Below are 25,721 nucleotides of genomic sequence, written 5' to 3' on the forward strand. Positions count from 1 at the left end.
TAGAGAAGAAGGGCTTGGTGGGCAGGCAGGAGCAGTGGGAGAGGAGACCTCAGAGGGCAGGGCCCGTCTCGCAGGGTCTTGTAGCTTTTACTCTGAGTGAGATGGGAGATGCTCCAGAGTTTTAAGTAGAGGAGTGACGTTACTTTTCACTTTTTATTTTGAAAATTTCCAAACCTACAGAAAAGTTGCAACAACAACACAAGGAAGGAATATATACCCTCCTCCTAGATTCACCGATTGTTACAATTTCGCCACATATGCTACTTCCCACCACCACACGCTTGTTTTGCTGATCTAGTTAAGAAGTTGAAGACATCATGAATCTTCACCCAAAATACTTCCGTGTATATCTCCTAAAAACAAAGACAGTCTCTGACGTAGCCACAATGCAGTTATGAAATTGAGGAAATTTAATATGACAAAACATTATTTGTATAGTATACAGCCCATCTTCAGATTTCTCCAATTATCTCAATAAATGCCTGAGTGGCACTTTGTTTTTTCTGCTCCAGGATCCAACCCAAGATCACTCTTGACATTAATTTTTATGGTGTTTTGTCTTTAGTCTCCTTACTCTGGAACAGTTTCTCAGCCTGTCTTTGTCCTTCGTGACACTGACATTTTTTAAAAGATAGGCCAGTTGCTGTATAGAGTGTCCCTCCATTTGGATGATCTGATTGTTTTCTCAAGAATAGATTCAGGGTATGCATTTTTGTAGGAGCACCAAATACCTGATGATGCACTGATTCTCAGTGCATCACAAGAGGCACATGTTGTCCATCTGTCCCATTGTTGGTGATATTAGCTTTCATCTCTTAAGATAGACTCAATCAGATATCTCTAATCCTAAAGATGCCTGTTTCCTTAGGTGAAGATAGTGACGAGTCTATAAAAATATCCAGTTCCCCAGCAAACTTAGTGGTTTTAGCAGCCTTTGAAGGTTCTTACCTGCATTTATTTTTTTTTTAACATCTTTATCGGCGTATAATAGCTTTACAATGGTGTGTTAGTTTCTGCTGTATAACAAAGTGAATCAGCTGTACTTATACATATATCCCCATATCCCCTCCCTCTTGCGTCTCCCTCCCACCCTCCCTGTCCCACGCCTCTAGGTGGTCACAAAGCACTGAGCTGATCTCCCTGTGAGATGCAGCTGCTTCCCACTAGCTATTTATTTTACATTTGGTAGTGTATATATGTCCATGACACGCTCTCACTTCGTCCCAGCTTACCCTTCCCCCACCCCGTGTCCTCTAGTCCACTCTCTACGTCTACATCTTTATTCCTGTCCTGCCCCTAGATTCTTCAGAGCCTTTTTTTTTTTTTTTAGATTCCATATATATGTGTTAGCACACGGTATTTGTTTTTCTCTTTCTGACTTACTTCACTCTGTATGACAGACTCTATGTCCATCCACCTCACTACAAATAACTCAACTTCGTTTCTTTTTATGGCTGAGTAATATTCCATTGTATATTTGTGCCACATCTTTATCCATTCATCTGTCGATCGATACTTAGGTCGCTTCCATGTCCTTGCTATTGTAAACAGTGCTGCAGTGAACATTGTGGTACATGACTCTTTTTGAATTACGGTTTTCTCAGGGTATATGCCCAGTAGTGGGATTGTGGGGTCGTATGGTAGTTCTCTTTTTAGTTTTTTTTTTAAAGAAGATGTTGGGGGTAGGAGTTTATTAATTAATTAATATTTATTTTTGCTGTGTTGCGTCTTCATTTCTGTGTGAGGGCTTTCTCTAGTTGTGGCAAGTGGGGGCCACTCTTCATCGTGGTCCGCGGGCCTCTCACTATCGCGGCCTCTCTCGTTGCAGAGCACAGGCTCCAGACTCGCAGGCTCAGTAGTTGTGGCTCACGGGCCTAGTTGCTCCACGGCATGTGGGATCCTCCCAGACCAGGGCTCGAACCTGTGTCACCTGCATTAGCAGGCAGATTCTCAGCCACTGCGCCACCAGGGAAGCCCCTCTTTTTAGTTTTTTAAAGAACCTCCATACTGTTCTCCATAGTGGCTGTATCAATTTACATTCCCACCAACAGTGCAAGAGGGTTCCCTTTTCTCCACACCCTCTCCAGCATTTATTGTTTGTAGACTTTTTGATGATGGCCATTCTGACCGGTGTGAGGTGATACCTCGTTGTAGTTTTCATTTGCATTTCTCTAATGATTAGTGATGTTGAGTATCCTTTCATGTGTTTGTTGGCAATCTGTATATCTTCTTTGGAGAAATGTCTGTTTAGGTCTTCTGCCCATTTTTGGATTGGGTTGTTTGTTTTTTTGATATTGAGCTGCACGAGCTGCTTGTATATTGTGGAGTTTAATCCTTTGTCATTTGCTTCATTTGCAAATATTTTCTCCCATTCTGAGGGTTGTCTTTTCATCTTGTTTATGGTTTCCTTTGCTGTGCAAAAGCTTTTAAGTTTCATTAGGTCCCATTTGTTTTTCTTTTGTTTGTTTTTATTTCCCTTTCTCTAGGAGGTGGGTCAAAAACGATCTTGTTGCGATTTATGTCATAGAGTGTTCTGCCTATGTTTTCCTCTAAAAGTTTTATAGTGTCTGGCCTTACATTTAGGTCTTTAATCCATTTGGAGTTTATTTTTGTGTATGGTGTTAGGGAGTGTTCTAATTTCATTCTTTTACATGTAGCTGTCCAGTTTTCCCAGCACCACTTATTGAAGAGGCTGTCTTTTCTCCATTGTATATTCTTGCCTCCTTTATCAAAGAGAAGGTGACCATATGTGCCTGGGTTTATCTCTGGGCTTTCTATCCTGTTCCACTGATCTGCATTTCTTTTTTGGTGCCAGTACCATACTGTCTTGATTACTGTAGCTTTGTAGTATAGTCTGAAGTCCGGGAGCCTGATTCCTCCAGCTCTGTTTTTCTTTCTCAAGATTGCTTTGGCTATTCAGGGTCTTTTGTGTTTCCTTACAAATTGTGAAATTTTTTGTTCTAATTCTGTGAAAAATGCCATTGGTAGTTTGATAGAGATTGAATTGAATCTGTAGGTTGCTTTGGGTAGTATAGTCATTTCCACAATGTTGATTCTTCCAGTCCAACAACATGGTATATCTCTCCATCTGTTTGTATTATCTTTAAGTTCTTTCATCAGTGTCTCATAGTTTTCTGCATACAGGTCCTTTGTCTCCTTAGGTAGGTTTATTCTTAGGTATTTTATTCTTTTTGTAGTAGTGGTAAATGGGAGACTTTCCTTAATTTCTCTTTCAGATTTTTCATCATTAGTGTATAGGAATGCAAGAGATTTCTGTGCATTAATTTTGTATCCTGCTCCTTTACCAAATTCATTGATTAGCTCTAGTAGTTTTCTGGTAGCATCTTTAGGATTCTCTGTGCATAGTGTCATGTCATCTGCAAACAGTGACAGTTTTACTTCTTTTTTTTCCAATTTGCATTCCATTTCTTCTTCTTCTCTGATTGCTGTGGCTAAAACTTCCAAAACTGTGTTGAATAGTAGTGGTGAGAGTGGGCAAGCTTGTCTTTTTCCTGAGCTTAATGGAAATGGTTTCAGTTTTTCACCACTGAGAATGATGTTGGCTGTGGGTTTGTCATATATGGCCTTTATTATGTTGATGTAAGTTCCCTCTATGCCTACTTTCTGGAGGGTTTTTATCATAAATGGGTGTTGAATTTTGTCGAAAGCTTTTTCTGCATCTATTGAGATGATCATATGGTTTTTACCCTTCAATTTGTTAATATGTTGTATCACATTGATTGATTTGCATATATTGAAGAATCCTTGCATCCCTGGGATAAACCCCCCTTGATCATGGTGTATGATCCTCTTAATGTGCTGTTGGATTCTGTTTGCTAGTATTTTGTTGAGGATTTTTGTATCTGTGTTCAACACTGATACTGGCCTGTAGTTTTCTTTGTTTGTGACATCATTGTCTGGTTTTAGTATCAGGGTGATGGTGGCCTCATAGAATGAGTTTGGGAGTGTTCCTCCCTCTGCTATATTTTGGAAGAGTTTGCGAAGGATAGGTGTTAGCTCTTCTCTAAATGTTTGATAGAATTCGCCTGTGAAGCCATCTGGTCCTGGGCTTTTGTCTGTTGGAAGATTTTTAATCCCAGTTTCAATTTCTCTGCTGGTGATTGGTCTGTTTATATTTTCTATTTCTTCCTGGTTCAGTCTCAGAATGTTGTACTTTTCTAAGGATTTGTCCATTTCTTCCAGGTTGTCCATTTTATTGGCATAGAGTTCCTTGTATTAATCTCTCATGATTCTTTGTATTTCTGCAGTGTCAGTTGTGCCATCTCCTTTTTCATTTCTAATTGTGTTGATTTGAGTCTTCTTTTTTTTCTTGATGAGTCTGGCTAAAGGTTTATCAATTTTGTTTATCTTCTCAAAGAACCAGCTTTTACTTTTATTGATCTCTGCTATTGTTTTCTTCATTTCTTTTTCATTTATTTCTGAGCTGATCTTTATGATTTCTTTCCTTCTGCTAACTTTGGGGGTTTTTTGTTCTTCTTTCTCTTAATTGCTTTACGTGTAAAGTTAGGTTGTTTATTTGAGATGTTTCTTGAGGTAGGATTGTATTGCTATAAGCCTCCCTCTGAGAACTGCTTTTGCTGCATCGCATAGGTTTTGGGTCATCGTGTTTTCATTGTCATTTGTTTCTAGGTATTTTTTGATTTCTCTTTGATTTCTTCAGTGATCTCTTGGTTATTTAGTAGTGTGTTGTTTAGCCTCCATGTGTTTGTGTTTTTTACAGCTTTTTCCCTGTAATTGATATCTAGTCTCATAGCGTTGTGGTCGGAAAAGATACTTGATACGATTTCAATTTTCTTAAATTTACCAAGGCTTGATTTGTGACCCAAGATATGATCTGTCCTGTGCATTTATTATTTTTAAGGCGTTTGCAAAATTGGCTTGGATTTTAGAGTGATCACTGTGTCTGACAACGGAGAAGAGACTGTGGGGAGGATAGGATGGGAGCAGGAAGACCAGTTAGGAGGCTGTTGCAGTCATCCTGGGAAGAGCTCACGATGACTTGGCCCGATTGAATGGCGGAAGTAGAGATGGAAAAAACTGATGGGGTCTGCATATATTTTGAAGAGCCAGCAGAATTAGATAAGGGGATGTGAGAAAAAGAGAATAGCCAAAGGTTTTGGCCTAAACAACTGAAAGGATAAAGCTGCCATTTACTGGAAGATGAGCAGGTTTGAGGAGGGAAACCAAGAGTTACATTTTGTGCACATCCCAGTTCTTTTGTGAATTACAGAGCTTGTCTTTAGGATCATCTTCAGGTAAAATCCCTTGAACTTGAAGCTTCTTAGTACTTAATAATTAGGTCTACCCCTCTCCAAAGAGCAAAAGCATACCGTATGCACATCCTGAGTTACGGTTCCAGAAACAACAAAGGAAGTGTCATCTTCGGAGGACCAGGGTCATAGAAGAGTTCTCGGGCAGGTTTCCTTCCTTGGACAATAGCTAGTGGCTACAGACCCAGTCTTGCTCTCAAGATTCAGCATTGGTTTTTGGCATTAGTGATTGACACAGGTTTTCTACCTGTCCTGTTAATGAGCACCAGGAGTCCCTGTCAGAAACTTTGTTTGCACCAAAGATTATCTCCGTTTTCCTCAGTTGAAGCATTGCCGAGGTATTGCCAGCTCATGGCTTCCTGGTAGGGATCCTTTGCAAGGCGATGCACAGATGCTGGGGAACAGATGATTGTGGGTCTGCAAGTGAGTGTCTTCCCTAAAGATGTTGTTTTTCCTTTTTGTGACTTTTGGCTGAGGAGGTTTATGATTTTCTTTGAGAGACTGAACCCGAAGGATCCACTCGGATCAAATCACCAACTAAATGCTTTTGCCAGGTTTCCTCTTAAAATGGAAACTTTGTTCTTTTCAGGAATCGAAAGGTAAAAGAAAGCTTTTCTAAAACCATTAAATATGTTGAGAACTTTCTCGGTTAAACCTAGTGGAATGGATTTTCTTTAAAGATAATTGACTTCTACTTTTACAGTGTCCCAACAGTGGCAGTGATTAAAATCAACACACAGGGCTCTGTGTTTGCTGCTGGGTAGCGTAAGCCCCAGCAATGTTAATTAAACAATCACAGTTGAGAGGCAGGCATTTCCTGGGGATCAGTAACCATCTAGAAGGAGTTGGTAATATAAGACCCAGCCGGTCACTAATCTTTAGGATGTATCTTGTTGCCACTATCATCATTTTTATGGGAAGGGAAGATATGTTGACACAGTTATAAAATTTGTTTAGCAGATGATGAAGTTGCAATTGATACAGCCAGGGTGTTTCCAAAAAACATACATCTTTAGCTCCCAGCAAAGGATTGTGGGTCAGCCATCATTCAACTTACTATTTGGTTTATGGTAGTAATTTGGTCAGTCACCAAAGCCTAACCCTTTGGACCTGGTGCAGCAACTCTGTGGGACTTCCTCTGCTCTCTTTAAGCAAAGAACCAATTCTGCGTGGATGAAATACATATCTTGGCATTTTATATTCATTTCTTTGGGCAGTAGTTCTCAATCTGTGGTCTGGGTATGATACTGAGACTTACAGGGGGTCAAAATATAAAATATAATTTTATGTATTTTAAAATATAATATCAATCAAAATATAAAATCAAAAATATTTTCATGATAATACCAAAATATTCTTTGCCATTTTCATTCTCATTTTCTCAAAAGTAGGACAGTGGGGTTTTCCAGGTACTACATGATAAGTGGTGATAGCACTCTGAGGGCTAACTGAATGTGCCCTTGTGTGTTCTTGGATTTTAACATTCTTCAATACATGATTTTTGTAACTTCCTGTGATTCTGTTATTTATTTCAAAATAAAAAAGTTTTAAAACTTCTAGTACAATAAATAGCAATAGATTCAACTCACCTAAGCAAAAGCACTTTGAGGTGGTTAGTAATTTTAAGTGTTACTAAGGGGTCCTGACACTGAAAAGATTATGAACTGCTGCTACAGGATATGTAAATAGGATAGAAGTTTTCTTTCCTTTAGGAAATTGAAAGAAATTATTTAACCTTTATTTTATGTACTCTCCACCTTCCACTTCCTGATGTTCTCCTTACTCTGGAGCAAAGGAAAGTGAGCAGAGCTCTTTACCCAACAAATAAGATAGGTATTTGGAATAAGATGTCCAGTTTGTCTCATTTACTTCATCAGTGATAATTGTACCTGTGGTTCGTGTAAAAGAGTTTCTGAAGCCATAAAATTATTATAAACTTATTAAAGATGCAGACTTACAACATGGGGCGAAGGTTCAAAAAAGACTAGGTCTCTAGAGGAGAGCCACCCTCAGGCTGATTTTAAGAAGAAAGTCACAGTTAATCTAGGGATGAAACCTTAACATCTTTCGGTGCCTTGAAGTTACACTGTTAGGCTGCATTCTTATGTAGTATTCTTACACATGTACTAAGTATCTTATTTTTTGACTGCCCAGAGGTAACATTGTCTTACTAAAAGAGATTAACATCCATCCACACTTTGAAGTAGCTTACAACTTTTTGCAGCCAGTTTTCTGGGCCACCAGATACCCTAGATATGTAGATACTGCCAGATAGTTCCTTTCCTTTCCTTTGGATAGAAATAGTAGGTCTGGGAAGATATGTTCCTTTCAGCAATCGTGGTTGAAGGGTTATATCATAGAAAGGAAGAATTGGGCATCGCTTTCTGTATCATTGCTTCTTGTGCAAAATTTCTGTATTAGGCCTTCTGTCAGAATAGCCTGGAATTCTAAAACAACACATTGGAAGTGAAAAGGCTGGGGTCTCCTCCAAGCTGAGGTGCTGCCTTGTTAGTTAACCTCTGGCCTGACCCTTCAGTCTTCCCTTTCCTGGTGTCCTTATCAACAGCGTTAATCCTGTTTAGAGAACAGGCCAGGGATTGACTTACTGAAAAACACCTCTTTAATACCTCGTGTTTTTTTAATATGTTCTGTCCAAATTTTAAATAGATCTGCTTTTTTCTGATGGTGCCTTTTGTTGAGAGGGCTCCCACAGACTCGCCTGAGTACCAGAACCATCACTCATGGAGGCGGGAGAGACTAGCAGAGTGCACTTAGGCTGCTCTTCTTTATCTATCTGGTGAAGCATTTTACAGGGAGGAATAAAGCCTCCCGGAATAGAACGGTCCATTGAACAGCAAATGCCAAATACTGGTTTTAAGAGAACACTCTCAGCTGTTTGGCTTTTTTAATTCTTCATGTTAGAAAACTCATAGGAGTTTACTTTGCTCCTGACTTAATACTTTCCTGTTTGAACTTTGGCTATAGTTTTTCTCCCAGAGCAAGTAAAGAGTTTAGCGAAAACCTCCATTTCTTGTCTGTCTTCTTTCCCATTGATGATGGGAAATGATGAATGGATTTCAATGTCTTTAAACTTTATGATTTGTGAGTTGGACTGTACCAAAACTTAAATGCTGAGTTATTACCTGTAAAGCTAATTTTGGCCTAGGTGACCCCACAGTTACAGTTGCTTGTAAACTCTACTTTAAGGTTAAGAATACTAGCCCCACCTGGGGAACTTCAACTCTATAGAGCAGGCTTGCACCGTTGGTAATTTCTGCTTTTCTTGAACACTCTTGCAATGAGTTGGAGGGGCACAGCTGATTGTCCGAAAACATTTATATGTATCCAGAATGTGCACGTTAACATTCCAATTTTACCTTTTTGTCCTTTCTCTTACCTTTCCTCTCAATTTCATAGGGTGATATCCATGAGGATTTTTGCAGTGTTTGCAGAAAAAGTGGCCAGTTGCTGATGTGTGACACATGTTCCCGTGTATATCATCTGGACTGCTTGGACCCTCCTCTGAAAACGATTCCCAAGGGCATGTGGATCTGTCCCAGATGTCAGGACCAGGTACTGTGGGTGGGTCAGAAAGGGTGAGGGACAGAGGAGGAGAAGGACCTCCTTTCCCCTCTAAGCTGAGGGAATGGCTGAGTCTCTTTCCTCTCCAGTAGTTCTCCGAGCCACATCTGCCCTGTTCACAGCACAGCACTCACCCCCACAGCATCCCTCCTCTCAGAGGTTCTCTGTTCATGAGGCAGTGACTCATGTACAGGTGGAGAGACCCTAACTGCTTCCCTCTATCTGAAATGACTTATCTTTTCATTACCTTTACCCTTAAAAGTCCATAAGACTGTCTGCCTCATTCTCTAAAAATGGTCCAAACTCAGCATATGCTTGAAACTCTGGAAATAAAATCCTTAAAGGGAACTGCCCAATTGATCATTTAATTCAAATAAGAGCAGTTTTACTTTCAACCTGTGTCATCATCAGGATCAGAGAACTAACTATAAAAGTACTGTCTTAATATTTCATGGATTTGAAAGAAGAGAAAGCCTCTTCCCTTCCTTTTCTGTTTAGTTTCTGATTTTTTATTTAAACTATCCATGTATCTTTATGTCTTTATGTTTTTATTATAAGCTGTCTTGAGACCTTTTTGGAAGTAGGCAAAAGTATAAATATTACATAGATAATAAGCCCAGTAGCTCAGCAAGCTTTGGGGTCCTGCTCGGTTCTTTGGAATCCTGAGTTGAGGGAATTCTGGTTTTCCCCTTTAAATCTTGGTCCTCACCCTTACTGTCTCCATGATGTAGCAGAGACAGTTCTCTCTGTTCTCTTCCTGATGCTGCTTTGTGACCCTCTGATAATCTTCTACTCGGGGTCTAGATTATACTTCAGTACTTGGAGCTGATACTTAATTTCCTTGGTCAGGCTGTCTTTGAGGCACATATAAGCTAAAATTGCGACAGGCAGCCCATGTCGGGTGAAGGACGAAGCTGCCAGTGGCTGCTGCCATTAGGCAGACCTGCAGCTTGTGTGCTGATGTTTCTGATGGTTGGGAGTAGTTGGGGGTCGTGTAGCAGGCATGAAAAGATGGGAATGCCTAGCCAGCTCCGAGCCTCTTTCTAAGCCAGGGCTCAGGTGGCTTGGCTCTTCCTGCCATTGACCCTCATTCTTTCAGGCTGATAAACTGGGACTTTGTAGTCCAGAAACTATAGACCAGGGTTTTGCAACACTGCCACCGTAAATCCTTCCTGGATTTTGTCTGCCAATAGCTACAGACACTGTTGCTTGTTACTACACAGTGGATGTGTGTTTATACATCTTTCTCAAGGGTAAAATTCTAAAAATCTTTTCAGATGCTGAAGAAGGAAGAAGCAATTCCATGGCCTGGAACTTTAGCAATTGTTCATTCCTATATTGCCTATAAAGCAGGTAAAGAATTATCCATACTGCCTTTTGTATAAGCCTCCCTTTGTTTAAAAAAAAAAACAGACAAGTACTAGGAGACAGTATTTGTTTTGTTTTCAAAAGGAACTATAAAGTTAAAAATGAAAAGCTTTTATTGAACGAAATAAAAAGTTTGTTGTAGCACTTCCTTGGGGGGGAAAAATGAGAAGTGATATTTATGTAAAGCCAGGCCCAAGCCAGGGACAGTTTTCTTAGCGTCCCTTTACATATAAAAGGGAGAGTCTTAGTGGGCAGGTTCTGTGCACTGGCTGTGGGGCTTGGGGAGCTTTGGGGAAGATATCTTCTTTAGCAAGCCTTCTGAACATGGCGGCCTTTTCAAAGAATTTATTGTCAAAAACAAGTTCCTTTTTCTTTTTTCCCAGCAAAAGAAGAAGAAAAACAGAAATTACTTAAATGGAGTTCAGATTTAAAACAAGAACGAGAACAACTAGAGCAGAAGGTGAAACAGCTCAGCAATTCTATAAGTGTAAGTAAACCTCATGCTTTCGGTGAGAGGTACAGAGGTACAGAACTTTCTGTGTACATAACAGTACGTGTGGCTCTCAAGCGCTGATTCATTCCTTCAGCTGATTAACACTGTTAAGCTGGGTGGTTGCAGTTTGCTTCCAGTTAGAGTTCAGCCCTCAGGTACAGGTGGCCATTTGGTATACGGTGCCTTAGCCAAGCTCTGGAACATCCTCTTGGCTTTGACCTGAGAGAAGATTTTCAGTCTTCTGGCTGAAGAGATCAAGTAGCAACTGCAGCAGCCTAGCCAGCACCCCTGCGTGCTCCTGAGTGTGTTTGGGAGGAGTGTGGAGCCGCCTGACACACACCAGGCCCCCGCGTGTAATTCTTCCCAGTCGCCCTAGCTAGTGGGTCCATCTGCATGGCTCTTTCCTCCCGCCCCTCTTCCATGCCCTGCTGATTGCCTCTCCAGGTTTATCTGACCAGCCTGAGGAAGAGCGCTTTCTAGAGACAAGTACTGGAAGTAAATACTACCCCGGCTGACCAGGTGGGAAAGGGGTTTGTGTTTGCAGCAGGGATTCAGAGGCTCCTCCTGACAGGAGCAGGCTTTCTTTTCCATTGAGTAGGTCCCCTTCTTGGAGTGAGGTGGCCTCAGCCCTCATGGACGCCAGGTGGTGCCCTGGACTTGGTGGCAGTCACGCTGTCTCTCCTCATCATACTGCCCGTGGCTGGCAGGTTTCACATCGCTTTTCCTGCCTAGAACAGAAGCCAGCAGGTGTGGGAGGCCAAGTACAAAAGGGCAAAAGACTACAAGTCCCTGACCAAGCAGAAGGTCTTCTGTTGGCTGCAGTCTTTGATTCTCCTAAATATCACTAAGTATCCCACCCCAGGCCCTGCCCCTAAAATCTTGCTGACCCAGTGATCCTCAGCAGGCCCTCAGACTGAATCCAGATACCACTGGCTCGTGTCTGCCCTGTAGAAGTTCAGCCCAGCCCTGAGCGTATCAGCGCCATTAGCAAGGTAGATGCGTACCCAGACCTGCCCAAACCAGCTGCAGCCCAGCTGGGAGAGCTTTTCCTTAATGGCTTTTATTTTGTAGTATTATAGTGGTAGTTCATGTTTGGTGTTAAGTCCTAGTGTCAAGTAGCGGGCTTTTAAACCACTCACTTGCCCTCTGTCTCTTGCCTCTTGGGCCTCCTCCTTCCCTTGGGTAGCAGCAGCCACTCCAGTGTGGAGCAGAACAAGGTCTAGGGGCCGCACACTAGTCCACAGGGATTCTTTTATCTGGAGAGGGCTGCCAGGCCTGTCAGAAAAGCCGGAGGCTCAGTGCCACTGCCCTTCTCATTGGCTGCAGAAATGCATGGAAATGAAGAACACCATCCTGGCCCGGCAGAAGGAGATGCACAGCTCCCTGGAGAAGGTAAAACAGCTGATCCGCCTCATCCACGGCATCGACCTCTCCAAACCCGTAGACTCTGAGGCCACTCTGGGGGCCGTCTCCAACGGCCCGGACTGCACTCCCCCTGCCAACGCCAGCACCTCCACGCCGGTGCCCTCCCCGCCCCCCTCCTCCTCCAACCAGAGCTGCACAGCGAACTGTAACCAGGGGGAAGAGACTAAATAACAGAGCCCTGCTAGGAGAAGCCACGGGATCCCAGTGGCAAGGAGAGCAAAACACTGAAGACTCTAGACAAGCAAAGCCGGATTTCTTCTGGAAAGTACAGAATTCTTTTGGTTCTTTGGTTCCAGAGAGAGAGAAGATGCTTGTGCCGGGTGGCACCAGAGTTTGCCAATTGATCCTTCTTATTCTGTGTGTACATGCAAAGACTGGACCACGCCACATGAAACCGTGCCAGCTGGAGGCTCTGGGCCAGCACCACGCCGAGTGGATAATACACTTGCTCTCCCTGTTACACGCCAGTGTGTGCCTGCGGCAGCCCCCACCACCACCGTGGGCTCGCTTTTGTTTTGTTGGGTGGGGAGCGGGGACGGGCCGCGGGGTGGGGGGGAGCAAGTTCCAGACCCTTATTTGCTGAGCTGTTTGTTTAGGTAGAGAAGACAAGTCCAAAGAGTGCGTGGGCTTTCCTGTTTCTAAACTTTCACTACTATAAAACCAAAAAGAGGAAATCGAGATTTAACCAACCCCAGTGCCCAGAGGAAGGGATGGGGAGGGAATGGGAGGGTGCCGGGGTGGGGAAAAGTATATCAGATAAGCAGTATTTCATATTGTCTGGGGCGGGCACAGTGCACGGAGAGATGGACACCAAGAACAGCCACCGGGGTCTTCTCCGGAGCACTCCGTTCCCCCACCCCTCCCCAAGCTCCTTCCCTGCTTTGGCAAATCGGCACCGTCCGGTTACCTTCCCTCTCCAAGAACAAGCAGACCCAGGCCTCAGGTGGCCCTTGCCCGGGGCAGGGAAGAAGGGTGTGTGTGTCAAGGAAGGAAAAAAGGTGGATCAGTGATTTTACTTGAAAACAAGCTCCATCCCTTTTCTATATTTATAAGAAGAGAAGATCCTGAGCGAAGCAGCACGCGACCCAGGTGTGTGTGAATTGAATGGAGACGTTGCTTTTCTCTTTTTTTTAAAATTTTTGTTTCTGTTCTTTCTTCTTTAAAAAAAAGTTTTATTTTGTTGTTTATTTTACTTTTTTGGTAACAAAAACTAAAATAAGGAATAGAGAAGCTGTTTTTCAGGCTGACAGTCCAATTAAGGGTAGTCGAGACCTTGCATGGTAGAATAGGAATCATAGTGTCAGTGAGGTCCAGTGAGTCTGTGTGAGTCCTTGTGTCATCGTTCGGGGCACTGTTTTTTTATGCAAGGGCAAAAATCTTTGTATCTGGGGGAAAACAACAACAACTTTTTTTTTAATTAAAAAGGAAAATAAAAGAGATTGAGGTCTTCCTAGTGTTACTTAAATTAAGATCAAGGTAAGAAACATTGTAAAAAAAAATTACAAAAGTGCTATTTGTTTCCTAAAAACAGTGATTTCTATTAAAAAGGTGTCAGAACTGGAGAAAATGCTGTGTAGTTATAATTTTTTAGCACAGAACCTGCTGAACATGATGACATTTTGCTGTGTTTGTGTCTCAAGACTGGTGGGCTAGTCTCCATGATTTCTGTCCTCCAGACGGCTGCGGCCCTGACGAGCAGGGGCAGAGCTCTCCCACCCTTCTCCCCTGCTCAGAAAAGACTGTCCTGTCTTCTTGGTGCAGGGATCTGGGCTCCTGTTTCAGAAGCCCACATGGAGTGTGGATGGTGTCAGGGCCCTCCCTGTTGTCTCCTCGGGTTTTGCTAGAGCAGAAGGCTGGTGCCTAAATAAGATCCCTTCCTTTGGTGCTGCTCTTGGTCTTTCAGCCACCAGCATTTTGAGCGCCTGGGGGACAGCCTTGAAGGAAATGGCCACTGAAGCTCATTGGTGCGCACGCACCCCGGCTTTGGTGAAAGGGTGCAGGGGGCAGGCTGCATCAGCCCTTGGTGCTTAGAAAGAACAAGGGAGTGAGATGTCTTGAGGGGACATGGTGTCTCTGAGACAGAGAGCCCAGGGTGGCCTTTGTGTCTTCATGTCTTCGAAGAGAGGTCTGAGTCTCCAGCTGCTTTCTCTGCCTGCTGGCTCTAGTCGCCGGAGATGGGAGTTTACTCCACTTTGCCCGCCCACAAGCTTCCTGGGTGACCTTTGGCTAGAATGCGGTGCTTGCCTTGGCTTGGCCTGTCTTCTTCTTGAGAAAAGCGGGGTTCTGAAAGGCTCAGACCATTTCTATCATCTTGCCTTGTGGGAAATAAATTTTGTCAAGTGTGCGCTCCCGCTGGAGACCTTTAGCCCATTGCGCGCATCTGGCCACAGGAGGGAGGCGGGGGCTCTGCAACCCCCGGCACTCCCAGAGCATCTCTCCCAAGCCCGCCCCCTAAGGGCCAGAGTCTAGGAGGGGCGGAAAAGGGCCCAGTAGTTTCTCCCTCACCTAGTTAGGCCCAGAGAGACAGAGATGGATCCTGAAAGCAATTGCAACAGAGAAATACTCCTTAGGTAAAACGTCTCATCTCTACCAACCATTTCCGTTCATCTTCCTGGGATGTTAGAAGAGGGGATTAAGAGGGGCTGCACAGGCCTCAGAGTCAGGACCTGGCTGCAAGGTTGCCTGAGGGGGCAAGAAAGGAGCTCCCTTTCCTCATGCAAAAACCCAGGTGCTATGTCTAGTCAGGGAGCTTTGGGAGATGCCTGGACTAGTTGGAGGAATAGTTGGCAGAGGTTCAGAGCCCAGAGGCGGGCTGTACGCCCTGTCTTGGAGCCCTCCCATTTGACTTGTCTGGGCCCAGAGGCTGGAGGTTGCCACATAATACCTATCCTCTTGAAAGCAGGGGGAAACTGTGATCACTAGAGGCCTTTGCTCAGAAAGGAGCTGCCTGGAGGTTCTTGGGGGTGGGAGGCAGGGCTAGGAATTGACCAGGGTTTTGCCAGCTGCTGTGAGTAGTCACACTCTGACCTTGCCTAGGGTTGGGTGTGGATTCTTCCTCAGGTTCAGACATAAGCTGTTGTGCAAGTCAGCGAGTATGGAGTAAACGAGGCAACGCTGCCCCCGAACCTGCATTCTGGACTCAAAATTCCCAAGCACCCCTTACTGCAGAGAAAGAGCCCTAGTCACCCAGTCTCCTCCTCCTTCTCTGTCCTGCCAAGAGAAGACCCTCTCCGTCCCTCCAGACCTGTGGGGTCCCTGTGACCGCCTGAGACACACGTTCATGACTGCCCCACCAGAGCTGCCTCTCCCTCCCTCCCCCTTTTTCCCTTCTGCTGCTTTTCCCCGTGCCCCAGTGTAGCTGCTGACAGACACACCTGAGAGCAGCTGGCCTGCAGTCACTTCAGAGGCCAGGGAGCGGCTGGTCTGGCTCTAGGAAGGAGCTGCCCCCCGGGCCCTGGATCAGGACGCCCCTTGTCAGCCCTGGAAACAGTGAGGTCATGTTGCTGTCATCATCCCTGCTCATGTTCTTGCCAGTGTGGCCTGCGGGTCCTTTTTCTTTCACGGAGCCTGCTGGGTCTTGTCTCACCGCTGCTGAGCTCATCCAGAGTTCCGCTTTCTTCCTTCCTTATCGGGCCCTTTTGGCGCAAGCCTGCTGGTCGTGCCTGGCGGGGAGACCAAGCTCGGGGCAGCCCCTCGTGGGCCTTACCTGTGTGGGGCCTGTAACACGGCCGTGGCAGCCTCCAGCCGGCGCCATGTGAGTGCCCGGTTTCCCGACAGGCCCGCCTCTGTCCCCGCTGCTGCTTGGCTCAGGCTCGACAGGTGGTGTGCATGGGCGCAGTTGCTCACCCCACACGTCTCCTGTGAGGGTGGTCGCGTATCCTGCTCCCCTCAGTCTCTGCGTGTGCAGCTGCCTCTCCAGCCATCTCTGACACTTACTCTCTTGGGGCCAGTGGGGCCTGCTTGCGCTCTCGTGCCAACCCACGACTCACACAGCACACTCAAAAGTGGCTTCCTCCCTTCCCTCCCTTTTAGGGTTTGGTCTTTCTTATTTATCCAAAGGGCTTAATTTAGGAGACTTTTACCCCAAGGGGCAAAAGGCTCTTTGGTAGCAGGATGGATGGTGGCCCAGGTACATTTTCCAGGCCCCGGGTTCTCCAGATTCCATGGCTTCTCTTGGATGGAGGCAACCTTGCTCTGTCTAAAAGACTGGGGACCTCACCCCCAGCCCTCAGCTGGGCACCCTTGGCAGGAAACAGGAGACCCGTTCTCACCCTGACTTCAAGCCGTCTTCAGTATCAGCTCCTTTCCAGGAAGTGAGGGGGTGGCCTTTGAGAAGATTCCTCTTGGCCTTCCCACCAGAGTAAAGGGGAAGGAAGCTGACCCCGGTGGAGCTCTTGAAAATAGCCCTTGTAAAGGAAGAGCAGGGCTCACAAATTCACTTCACTCCCCACTCCCAAAGGCTCTTCTTCCCTGAGGACTCCACTGTCCCCTCAGCAGTCTCTGGCCCCTGCTCCTCTCTCCGGTGTCATTGGGTCCTCAGCCCAGGGTAAGCTGCAGTAAGGCAGGACAGGACGGGCAGCCGGAGGTCAGCAAGCTCTGAGCAGAAAAGAGCCAGCCAGCTCCCAACCTGTCTCTTGTCCAGGCCCTTTGTGATTTCAGTCTTGATAGAACTTGTATTTGGAGTTTTGTGCTTCAAAGTTTTTGTTTTTGTTTGTTTGATTTTTGTTTTGAGGGGGTGGGGGGGATACAGAGCAGCTGATCAATTTGTATTTATTTATTTTAACATTTTACTAAATAAAGCCAAATAAAGTCTCTCAGACTCATGGTGTTGGGTTTGGGGCAGGGGAGGGTGGACAGGACACACTCCAGTCCCGGCAGCCTCCGTGCCAGATTCAGCACCTCCCCAGGCTCACTTCCTCATGCCCCAAACCAAGAGGAACATGAAAAGGAACTGTTAAAACTTTACTTGTGAAAAAGGGGTGTCACAGGTGAGGATGCAGGAACCAGCCCCAAACCAGCTGGGGCAGAGGATCACTAGACCCCCAGCCATAGGATAGCAGCGAAGGGAGGCGCCGCCCCAGCCCTTCCCACAGAGACCATAAATAATTTAAATAGCAGGGAGGGTGGGGCGGCAGCAAGGTCGCTCATGTGTCTGCAGGGAGTGTGCTGTCTGCAGGGAGTGTGCGGGGGCAGGTGTGAGGTCAGGTGGGGCCTCGGGGCTGCTGCAGGGCGGTGAGGTATTTGAGGGCAGCAGCCCCATATCGGCGGGACAGATCCTGGTGGAACTCGTCCTTGAGGGCCTGTAGGCAGTCACGATAGGTGGGGCTGGAACGGAAGCGGGAGATGTCCAGGCTTGGGGCGTGCGGCAGGTGGATGACGAAGGCCTCCGGCAGCACCAGCAGCTCGTATTCCTGGGGGGTGGGGCACGCGGACAGTCGCTGCCTGGGCTGGGGGGAGATGGCAGCTCTGGGGAATGGGGAGCACATTTATTCGATAGCCGCTAAGAGCCAAAGTCAGGGCCGAAGGCAGACGGCTTTAGTTCTGCAGAGGGGTGGAATGCCCAGTAGTGCCGCCTAACGGTGCAGCGTGCCCCACTGCGGTATAATGAGCTCCCTGAGCCTGGAGGTATTCAAATCAAGGCTGGAGACAACGAAGTGACCCTTACCTGTGCATCCAGCTCCACAACGTGGGCCACCTTGTTCCAGCCGAAGCCCGCAAAGCGGGGGTCGTAGCGGGGGCAGTCACGTGGCACCACCACATAGGGCTCGTAGTCGGCTGCCCACTGCACGTGGTATGGGGCCTGAGCCTCTCGCCAGCGGGCATAGTCTGTGGGCGCGTGACCCCGGGGCCACTCATGGTACCTGTGGGGCAGGACAGGGTGAGGAGCCAGGCTGAGGCTAGGAGCTCGTGGCTGGAGGGGGTCAGTGTGGGGCACCCCAGGGCAGGGCAGTGACCTCTCCTACCTGAAGGTGTGGAGAGACCCAGCGTCCAGCAAGGCCAGCAGCTCGGCCTTGGAACTGGGGAAGCTGAAGCGGTAGTGCAGGGTCTCAAATGCGGGCACCACCAGAGCTGCCTTCCGCCCGCTGCCCAGCTCTAGCTGCTGGATGGAGGCCCTGAGGATGGAGCGCCCATGAGCAGGAGAGAGCTAGGAAGGCTCTGCCTCCAGCGCTGGGCCCAGGGGTTCTCTTTTATTAGATGTAGTACCTGACTTCAGGGGCCAGCTCACCCTGAAGCCCACTGGACACACGTGGAGCTGCTGCCCAGTGGGAGCAGGTCCCAGACTGTCACTCTCCTAGGCAGCCCAGAGAAACGACACGGCCCCCACCCAAATGCAGCCCCCATTTTACAGAGGACACTGCAGCCCAGAAGGGAGCAGGGACACGCTCGCCAGGGTCCTGTGGGTCTTCCCCCACCCCATCCACACCCATTCACATGCCGTTCCTCTCCCTCCTCCGCCCACCTGAGGTAGTCGTAGAGGGAGTAGGCAGGCAGGAAGTCAATGTCACTGAGGAAGACGTAAGGTGTGAGGGCCTGGGCCAAGGCCACGTTGCGAAGCTGGTTGATGGGGTAGAGGGGACCTTCACGGTACACCACGTGGTAGGCCACATCCTGCCGGGCGGAGAGCACCACCGAGGTCTCCACGAAACGCAGAAACTGCTGGGCCTCTGCGTCTGTCAGGTACAAGGCCAGGCTCATGGGGCCCGGCCAGTGCCTGCACAGGGCTTCCAGCATCTGCATCCTGGGGTGAGGGGAGTGGTCAGCCCAGGGAGGGCTGGGATACCTCCCGCGTTAGCTGCCACAGACACCCCCTCAAGTGACTTGCTGAGCACCTTCCAGGCTCTTGTTGACATGCTCTTATTTAATCTTCACGACTACCCCACAAGGTGGGTACTTTCTCATTTGACAGATGAGAAAACTGAGGGCCAGAGATATTAAGCCTTGCCCATGGTCCCACAGCTACGGAGTGGCAGTTCCAGACATCTGAATGATTCCCAAAGCCCAAGCTCCTTCCACCATCTCCGGTGTCTCCAACTCCTGGAACTCCTCAAGCATCAGGCAGTAAGAGCTCTTCCTTCCACCAGGTGGAACCCTCCTCTCGAAACCCCCAGTCCCAGACCACACCGTGCTCCCTGGGGCTGCCCTCGGCACCCTCACCGGTCCATGGAGAGCTGGGCCACCAGGGTGACATCGTGGGGCTGGGGGGGCGGTGGCCTGTGGGGCAGGAAGGTGATGTGCACACGGTGCACAGTGAGCTGCTGCCGCCGGAACTCAAAGCATGCGTCCTCCTCGTCCAGTTGCGCCAGGGCCCACTGCAACTGAGGGGATGGGGGAGAGGAGGACGGGCTGGGTGGGGCAGGCGGACAAGCCCCAGACAAGGCCGGGTCCCACCAGAGCAGAGGGGTAGAGCCTCCCCGAGGGAAGGGAAGGCGGCTCCCTTTCACCTGCTCGGCCCCAGGAGGGGGCGGGCGGGGGCACCCAAAGAGCTCTCTCCGCAGCAGGTTCCCATCGTACTCCAGGAAGGTCAGGTAGAGGTTGCGGAAGGATTCCACATGCTTGTTCTTCACGCGAAGTTTCTTTGGTGAGTTCCAGTGGATCACCTGGGACCAGGGAGGGCATCGGCGGGGGGATGGGAGCAGGGAACAGGAGTCCCCATCCTGGGCCCATCACCACCACTCGGTCCCCCTACCCCATTCACCTTGAGGTCAGACGCCTCTGAGTAGCAGCGCTCAGCCAGCGTGTGGTCTGACAGTTGCACGTTCCAGACGCAGGGCAGGAGCTGCACCAGCCACGGGTGCTCCTTGATTATGGCATTGAAGATGTCCTGGGCAGAGACAGCCATCACGTCTTGGCCCAGAGCCTGCCCCACCCCCCCTCAAAAGCTCCCCCAGACCTGGTCAGCCAGTGAGGTGGCAGGCAGGGTGAGAAGCTCCCGTGTGGCTGTCAGCTTCCACATCTGCTCCCAGCCAGCCTGCCGGAGCCGGTCCAGCCGCAGGAGGATCACGCCTGCTCATGGGGAGAGGTTGTCATGCCCACCTGGGATGACCAGCTTCTGGGGCCAGGGCTCAAGAAAGTGTCTTTTGAATGCTTATTTTGTGACGTGTTGGTATTTTCTCACTGTTCAGATGTGAGCATATACTAGCTCTATCAGCAACTCATCCTCTTGGGGGTGAAGGGGAGGCAAAGCACAGCTTACAGAGCACCTCCACAACCATCTTCTCAAATCTGGTGATCCCAGGGCTGCTAAAGTCACCACCATTTAATGCATGAGAAAACTGAGTCTCAGAGGAACCGAGTGATTTGGCCATAGTCATTCAGCATGTACAGACAAGGGTGGAACTGTGATTTCTGGCTCTTCTCCCAGTGTTCCTTCTACAGAACCGTTCTTCCTGGGGGGTCTTCCAATCATTCTGTGCCCTAGCCAGCCCCTGGGGCCCAAGGACCAGTGGCCGCCCCTCCTGCCTCCCCCGCCCCCCCGAACTGTCCCCACCTGTGTTAAATCCCCGGCCCAAGGCAGGCCAGGGCCTGTGGTTCCTCCAGAGGTTGCCGAGGTACCAGTCGCTCTGGTTCTCCACGAGACCAATCACTTGTTTGTCTGGGAGGGGAGGGCACGAGGGAGCTGCCTGAGGCTGCCACTGGACCTCGGCTCAGGGCTAGGCCACAGGGAGGCCTGCATGGGCCAGGGAAAGGGGCTGACTGGGGTGGGGTCCCAGGCCTCTCACCAGAAAAGTGAGCAAAGAGTGCCCAGAGCTCTGCAATGTTGGAGGCAAAGGTGACATCTGTGTCCAGGACAATGACACGGGCCAGGTCAGGGGGCAGGGCGCTGGGCAGCACTAGCTTCATTAGCCCATAGAGGCCAGAGTAGTGCTTGTTGGGTATCCAGGAGACCTGGGGCTGTGGGTGGAAGGACAGGGCGTGAGCCTGCAAGAGAAGGGCCTACGAGTGCCAGAACATACCCAGGTGACACAGGGGGAAGAAGGGGTGGGCCCCAGGAGGGTGAGGGATTTGAGCTTCAGTAGATGTGATGGGACTGGAGGTCCCAGGCAGCTCTAACCTGTTCTCCCCGTGATCCCCCACAACCCTGGGAGGAAGCAGGGGGCTGGGGATGGCTGGGGATGGGTGCAGAAGGGTCAGGGCTCCTGCCTTGAGCTCATCAGCGTTGTAGAAGCTGATCTGGACAGCAGGCACCATCCACGTGTGAAAGAGCGTCTCCAGGATGTTCCTGGCCACGGCGTCAGTCACCAAGTGGAGGTGCAGTGGATTTTTCCTTCAGGAAGGACAAGGGAGGAAAGCTGAAGGCCCCAGAAGGAACTACACGAGAGAAGCCCTACCCTTCGAGGGGCTCAGAAGTGGCAGCACCAACTTCTGCCAAGAGCTTTTCTGTACCCAGCTCCGGATATTCCTGCAACCACCTTCAAGGGAGGAGAGGGACACTCCTGGCTGTACCTGTAGAAGAGCATGGACTTCACCAGGGTGATGACGTCTCTGCTGGAGTTATGACCCGCACACACGATAGCCACCTGCAAGAGCTGGGGAGGGGACACCAGCTCGGCAGCAGCCTCCTCATCCCCTCGACGGTAAGGACCCATGGTTGGGCTCACCTGGCCCAGGGCAGTGTAGCCCCACCCGGCATCAGAGCTAGGCAGGAGTGTCGAGGGGGACTCCGCAGCGTGGCGGTACACCCCCTCATTTCACAAATAGGGAGGCCAGGCCAGGAGAAGGGGAGGTGCGAACTCCAGGCGCCCCCAGCTGGCCGGTCAGTGCCAGAACCCACACCAGGTGTCGGGATTCCCACAGGTGTCCAGGTCCCTGGGCTGGGGGCGCGCCGCCCCTGAGATTCCCACCGCCAGGGGCCGTGCGCACCTACCTACCTCGCACTTGGGCGGCCGCGGCCGCGGCGGGATGCAATCCGAGCCGTTGTGGCCCCCGGGGTCTGCCGGCGGGTCTCCGTCGAAGGCAGCAGTCCCCCGCGGCCGCGGCCGCTCGTCTGGAAGTACACGTGGCGTTAGCGACCTGGGTAAGGATCTCGGGTCACCCCCGCCCCCACTCGCCTCCCGCTCGCTGCGCTCACAGTCCAGGTCCCCACGGAACAGGAAGAAACCGATCACAAGCAGCAGCAACAGCAGTGCTGCGGCCCCCAGCGCCCGGGGGCGCCCTCGGGGCAGCATGGCTGTGGGCAGGGGGTGCTCACGGCGGGGCGCGACCCCGGGCTGTGGGCTCCATCGCGGGCCCTGTGGACCAGGGAGGGAGAGAGGAGAGTCAGCCTTGGGCGGTGGGGCCCGACGGCCACCCGATCTTCTCTCCCACGCTGAGTCGCCACCTCACCTGCTCCAGCGTCTTGGGGATCCCGACCTTACTCTCTCAGAAGACGGCTGGGGTGCAGGCAAAGGGGAGATGAAGGAGCAGGCCAGCCCGGTCGGAGCGGGAGCCAGCCCCGCCCCCAACCTGGGTTCAGGTTTCATCTCCGCTTGGCTGAATCCGAAGGGGCGGGGAGACCCCTCCCCGGGGTGGGGGGGAGAGGGAGGCCCCGCCCCGCCCCTGCCCGGGCTTACGAGGACCCCTACAGTGGGGGGACGAAACCCGGGAACCCTCAGGATGGCTGGAGGGCTTGGGGGCAGCCACCCAGGAAGGACCAGTCCCAACTACCTGCTCTGAGCCCATCCCCCTCTTCCCTGCCCCATCTCCTCCCCCGAACCTTCCCTTGCGGGAGGGGCCGTATCCCCAGACCCGGGATCAAAGGAGTAGCCGGAGTTAAGAGGGAGGGGGCGGGCTGGAAGGCCGGGCCTCACGGGTCCGGACACCTGCTCAGGGGGCGGGAGGCGGGGCCGGCCGAGACTCGCCCAGGAGAGCAGTGGAGCACTTGGAGTCCCCGCTTTCCTCCCCGTCTGCTCCACCCCCACTCAGTCCAGGTGCCCTGGCAGCATAAAGCGGCCTTGTGAAGGTCGCCTCCTGCCCGAGAGTTGGCGAGGGGCCTTACTGACTCAGGCGGCCTGGGCTTCCCGGGCAGGGCCGGGGATCCCCAACCCTTCACTAGACCGTCGTGAATGTGCCTGGCGCCCGGCCTGCATCTCTTCCTTTCCCCCCCGACCTTCCGCCCTGGAGGGGTTACGGACGCTCTGGCCTGCGAACAAACAACCACGGTTGACTGAGCGTGTATGCTTCTGTGCCAGGACCTATGCTGAGGTTCCACAGCCTCACTGCAGTTAACCCTCACATCAGTCCTGTGACACAGGCATGATTCTCCCCGCAGAGCTGAAGTGACCTGTTAGAACACCCTCTGGCCCCTCCTGCGGCTCTACCCTGCAGACAGAGTTTCAGAGCTGCTCCTCCATAAGGGTCTCCTGCCTTAGAAACTGCCCTAGAATCCTGCCTGGATTCTGTCAGATTCTCACAAGGTAGGCCTCTCCTTTCACATCCCTTGGTTTATATTGTTTTCCTAGCACTCCTTACAAGTTGACCTTATTGACTTGTTTATAGCCTATGTCTCCCCTAGAAGGTAGCTGCTCCCTGGACTGGGACCCCAGCACCCAACCAGGGCCTGTAAGTATGTGCTGAACATGGATGGGACTCACTGGACCTCACTGTGACCTGGAAAGGGTTTCAGGCTGTGTCCTTCAGCTCAGCTTCCAGCTATAAAAAATGAGGGTCTGAGAGGCCCCAGCCCCAAAAGAAGTGGTGGCAGAGCAGCCCAGCCTGAGACCCCCTCCCCCCAAGCCTCCTGCTCTGAGGCCAGGATGCCTTTCTCTGGGAAATGGGGAGTCTGCAAGGAAGGTCTGGCTTTGGGCCTTTGGAGGCCAGGGGCAGTGGTTACCATGGAGACTGATGTGGCTCCTCAAACATGTAGGAACTGAGAGGACATGAGGGGATGTAGGGTCCACCCATGCGTCTGGAGCTTTGAGCCTCCAGTCCCCTAATCCTCATCTCTAGCCTGGAGATGGGGTGGGTGTGGGTGAATCCCTCCCCAAGCCCCTCAACAGAGACTGGGGGGGTTAGATGTAAGAGAGCAGATAGGGTACAGGGGAGGGCCTGACCAGGGAGTTTGTGGAGGGAGCTGGGTCTGCAGAGTGACGGTAGTCATTCACAGTGCTGGCCCCACCCCTTTTTCAACCTTACCACTCAGGGGACATTGAGGTGCTGAGATGCTTGCTGGGCCTCCGAGAAATTCTTCTGGGGTGTGGAGGGGGAAAGCGAGATAGGCATGGGCATATGAAAGGGTGCTGGTCTTCTAGGCCCGAGACCCAGCTCTGCCCAGGACTTTGCTGTGTGACCTTAGACTAGTCAGGCCCCCTCTCTGAGCCTCAATGTCCACATCTGAGCTAGACCTGTCAGACTGGTCTAGCTCTCTTCCCCTGTGGTTCAGGGCAGAGTGAAGGAGGCAGGATCAGGTCCAACCTGCCCAAAGGCCCTTCAAAGCCCAGCCAGGTGACCAAATCCAGGCAGGGGCCCAGTAGGGCGGGGTTGCCCTGGGAACCTCCTGCACACATGGCCACTCTTTGTCTCTGAGACCTAATCAGGCACAGGATCTGAAGAGGAAATTCAGGCAGCCCTGCTGCTGCCAGCCTGGCTGAGCTCATGATCCCTTCCTTCCCAGTCCTGAGGGAGGGAAGAGAAAGAGGCTCCAGCCCCAGTGTCCCTTATATTCTGTCCAAGAATGTGGGGGGGGGGGGGAGGCGGCGGTGTGCCTCTCTCCTCCCCAGAAGCACAGAACCAACAGCCCTGGGAGTGCTGAAGAAACCGCACAGTTCCCTTCCTCATCCTCTCCGCAGCCGCAGACGGAGGGGCTAGAGGAGTACCACTGATGAGGTTTGGGGAACAAGTTCATTAAGATGATGAGATGTAGGGAGGAAGGGAGAAAGAGCCCCACGCTAAATGCCCTGAGCACTGGTCTTAATCCCAGTTGCTAACTTGACTCATGACCAAGTGGCCTCAACAGTCGCTGCTCTTGCTGAGCCGTGGACAGTAGGAGACAGGGCCCTATCACAGGAGACTCTCACTGTGGTCTGTTCGGCCAGTGCCATGCTGTGTGTGACCTCCTGAGACAAGTCCTTTCCCCTCCTTGGGCCTCTTATTCCCCATCTGTGAAAAGTAGCTCACACCAACCTAGACAGGTGGCTAGGAGGAGTCAAGTGTGAGTGAACCTGGCACCCAGGAAGTGGTGAAAAATTGTGTAGATGATGCCCATGGCCGCCACCTCTGTTCTCCAGGACCTTTGCCTCTCCTTAGGCTCCGAGTTTTCATTCCTTGGCATGGGTGGGGAGGGCAGTTACGATTCGATTCCCCACCTGATATAGAAGAAAACTAAGCTGGGGAAGAGGCTTGCAGGAGGGAATGCAAGGATGACCTGTGGTTTCTTGGTGGCTGTGTTAAAATGCCTAGATTCTGTGGTCAGACTAGACCAGGATTCCAGTCTTGACTGGGCGTTCTTAAGCGGATCCTTTCCTCTTGTGGAGATAGTATCTGGTGGAGCGGATTAGGTAAAACAATGTAGTATAGTACTATTCTCAGAGTACCATAACGGCGCAGCCCCGCGGCCCCAGCCATGCCCCGCCCCTTTGCTCACAGCC

At 50.2% G+C, this 25,721-nt stretch overlaps 2 protein-coding genes and 1 long non-coding RNA gene across 40 annotated transcripts in view; 2 read left to right on the plus strand and 1 right to left on the minus strand.

The window, feature by feature from the left end:
- The window catches only part of PHF21A (PHD finger protein 21A), a 189,951-nt gene extending 176,225 nt beyond the window's left edge, over nucleotides 1-13,726 (plus strand). For all 33 annotated transcript variants that reach the window (XM_067749275.1, XM_067749281.1, XM_067749277.1 and 30 more), the window contains 4 exons: nucleotides 8,709-8,864; nucleotides 10,151-10,226; nucleotides 10,625-10,728; nucleotides 12,061-13,726. In XM_067749275.1, the coding sequence (XP_067605376.1) occupies nucleotides 8,709-8,864; nucleotides 10,151-10,226; nucleotides 10,625-10,728; nucleotides 12,061-12,330 (606 nt within the window). In that variant the 3' untranslated portion in view covers nucleotides 12,331-13,726. The remainder of the gene's footprint in view (nucleotides 1-8,708; nucleotides 8,865-10,150; nucleotides 10,227-10,624; nucleotides 10,729-12,060) is intronic.
- Nucleotides 13,727-16,918: 3,192 nt separating this feature from the next.
- Nucleotides 16,919-25,704, minus strand: LARGE2 (LARGE xylosyl- and glucuronyltransferase 2). 6 transcript variants are annotated; one of them, XM_067749242.1, is made up of 15 exons: nucleotides 22,483-25,704; nucleotides 22,229-22,388; nucleotides 22,029-22,144; nucleotides 21,604-21,686; nucleotides 21,307-21,424; nucleotides 20,880-21,057; nucleotides 20,648-20,752; nucleotides 20,051-20,163; nucleotides 19,856-19,981; nucleotides 19,602-19,757; nucleotides 19,315-19,475; nucleotides 18,620-18,898; nucleotides 18,123-18,272; nucleotides 17,825-18,020; nucleotides 16,919-17,606 (listed from the first exon to the last, which is right to left on the minus strand). In XM_067749242.1, the coding sequence occupies exons 2-15, from the start codon at nucleotides 22,323-22,325 to the stop codon at nucleotides 17,361-17,363; spliced, it is 2,124 nt and encodes a 707-aa protein (XP_067605343.1). In that variant the 5' UTR covers nucleotides 22,326-22,388; nucleotides 22,483-25,704; the 3' UTR covers nucleotides 16,919-17,360. The 6 variants fall into 6 exon arrangements, with proteins under 6 accessions (XP_067605343.1, XP_067605346.1, XP_067605342.1 ...); XM_067749245.1 differs by having other exon boundaries at nucleotides 16,919-17,570; nucleotides 20,880-21,051; nucleotides 21,301-21,424; XM_067749241.1 differs by having other exon boundaries at nucleotides 16,919-17,570; nucleotides 22,029-22,388.
- LOC137230256 (uncharacterized) lies at nucleotides 18,883-22,018 on the plus strand. The gene is made up of 3 exons (XR_010946055.1): nucleotides 18,883-19,218; nucleotides 19,656-19,738; nucleotides 21,431-22,018. It is a non-coding gene; the product is annotated as an uncharacterized lncRNA (long non-coding RNA).
- Nucleotides 25,705-25,721: the final 17 nt, after the last annotated feature.

This window comes from Pseudorca crassidens, chromosome 9, assembly GCF_039906515.1.
Source record: "Pseudorca crassidens isolate mPseCra1 chromosome 9, mPseCra1.hap1, whole genome shotgun sequence".
NCBI lineage: Eukaryota > Metazoa > Chordata > Mammalia > Artiodactyla > Delphinidae > Pseudorca > Pseudorca crassidens.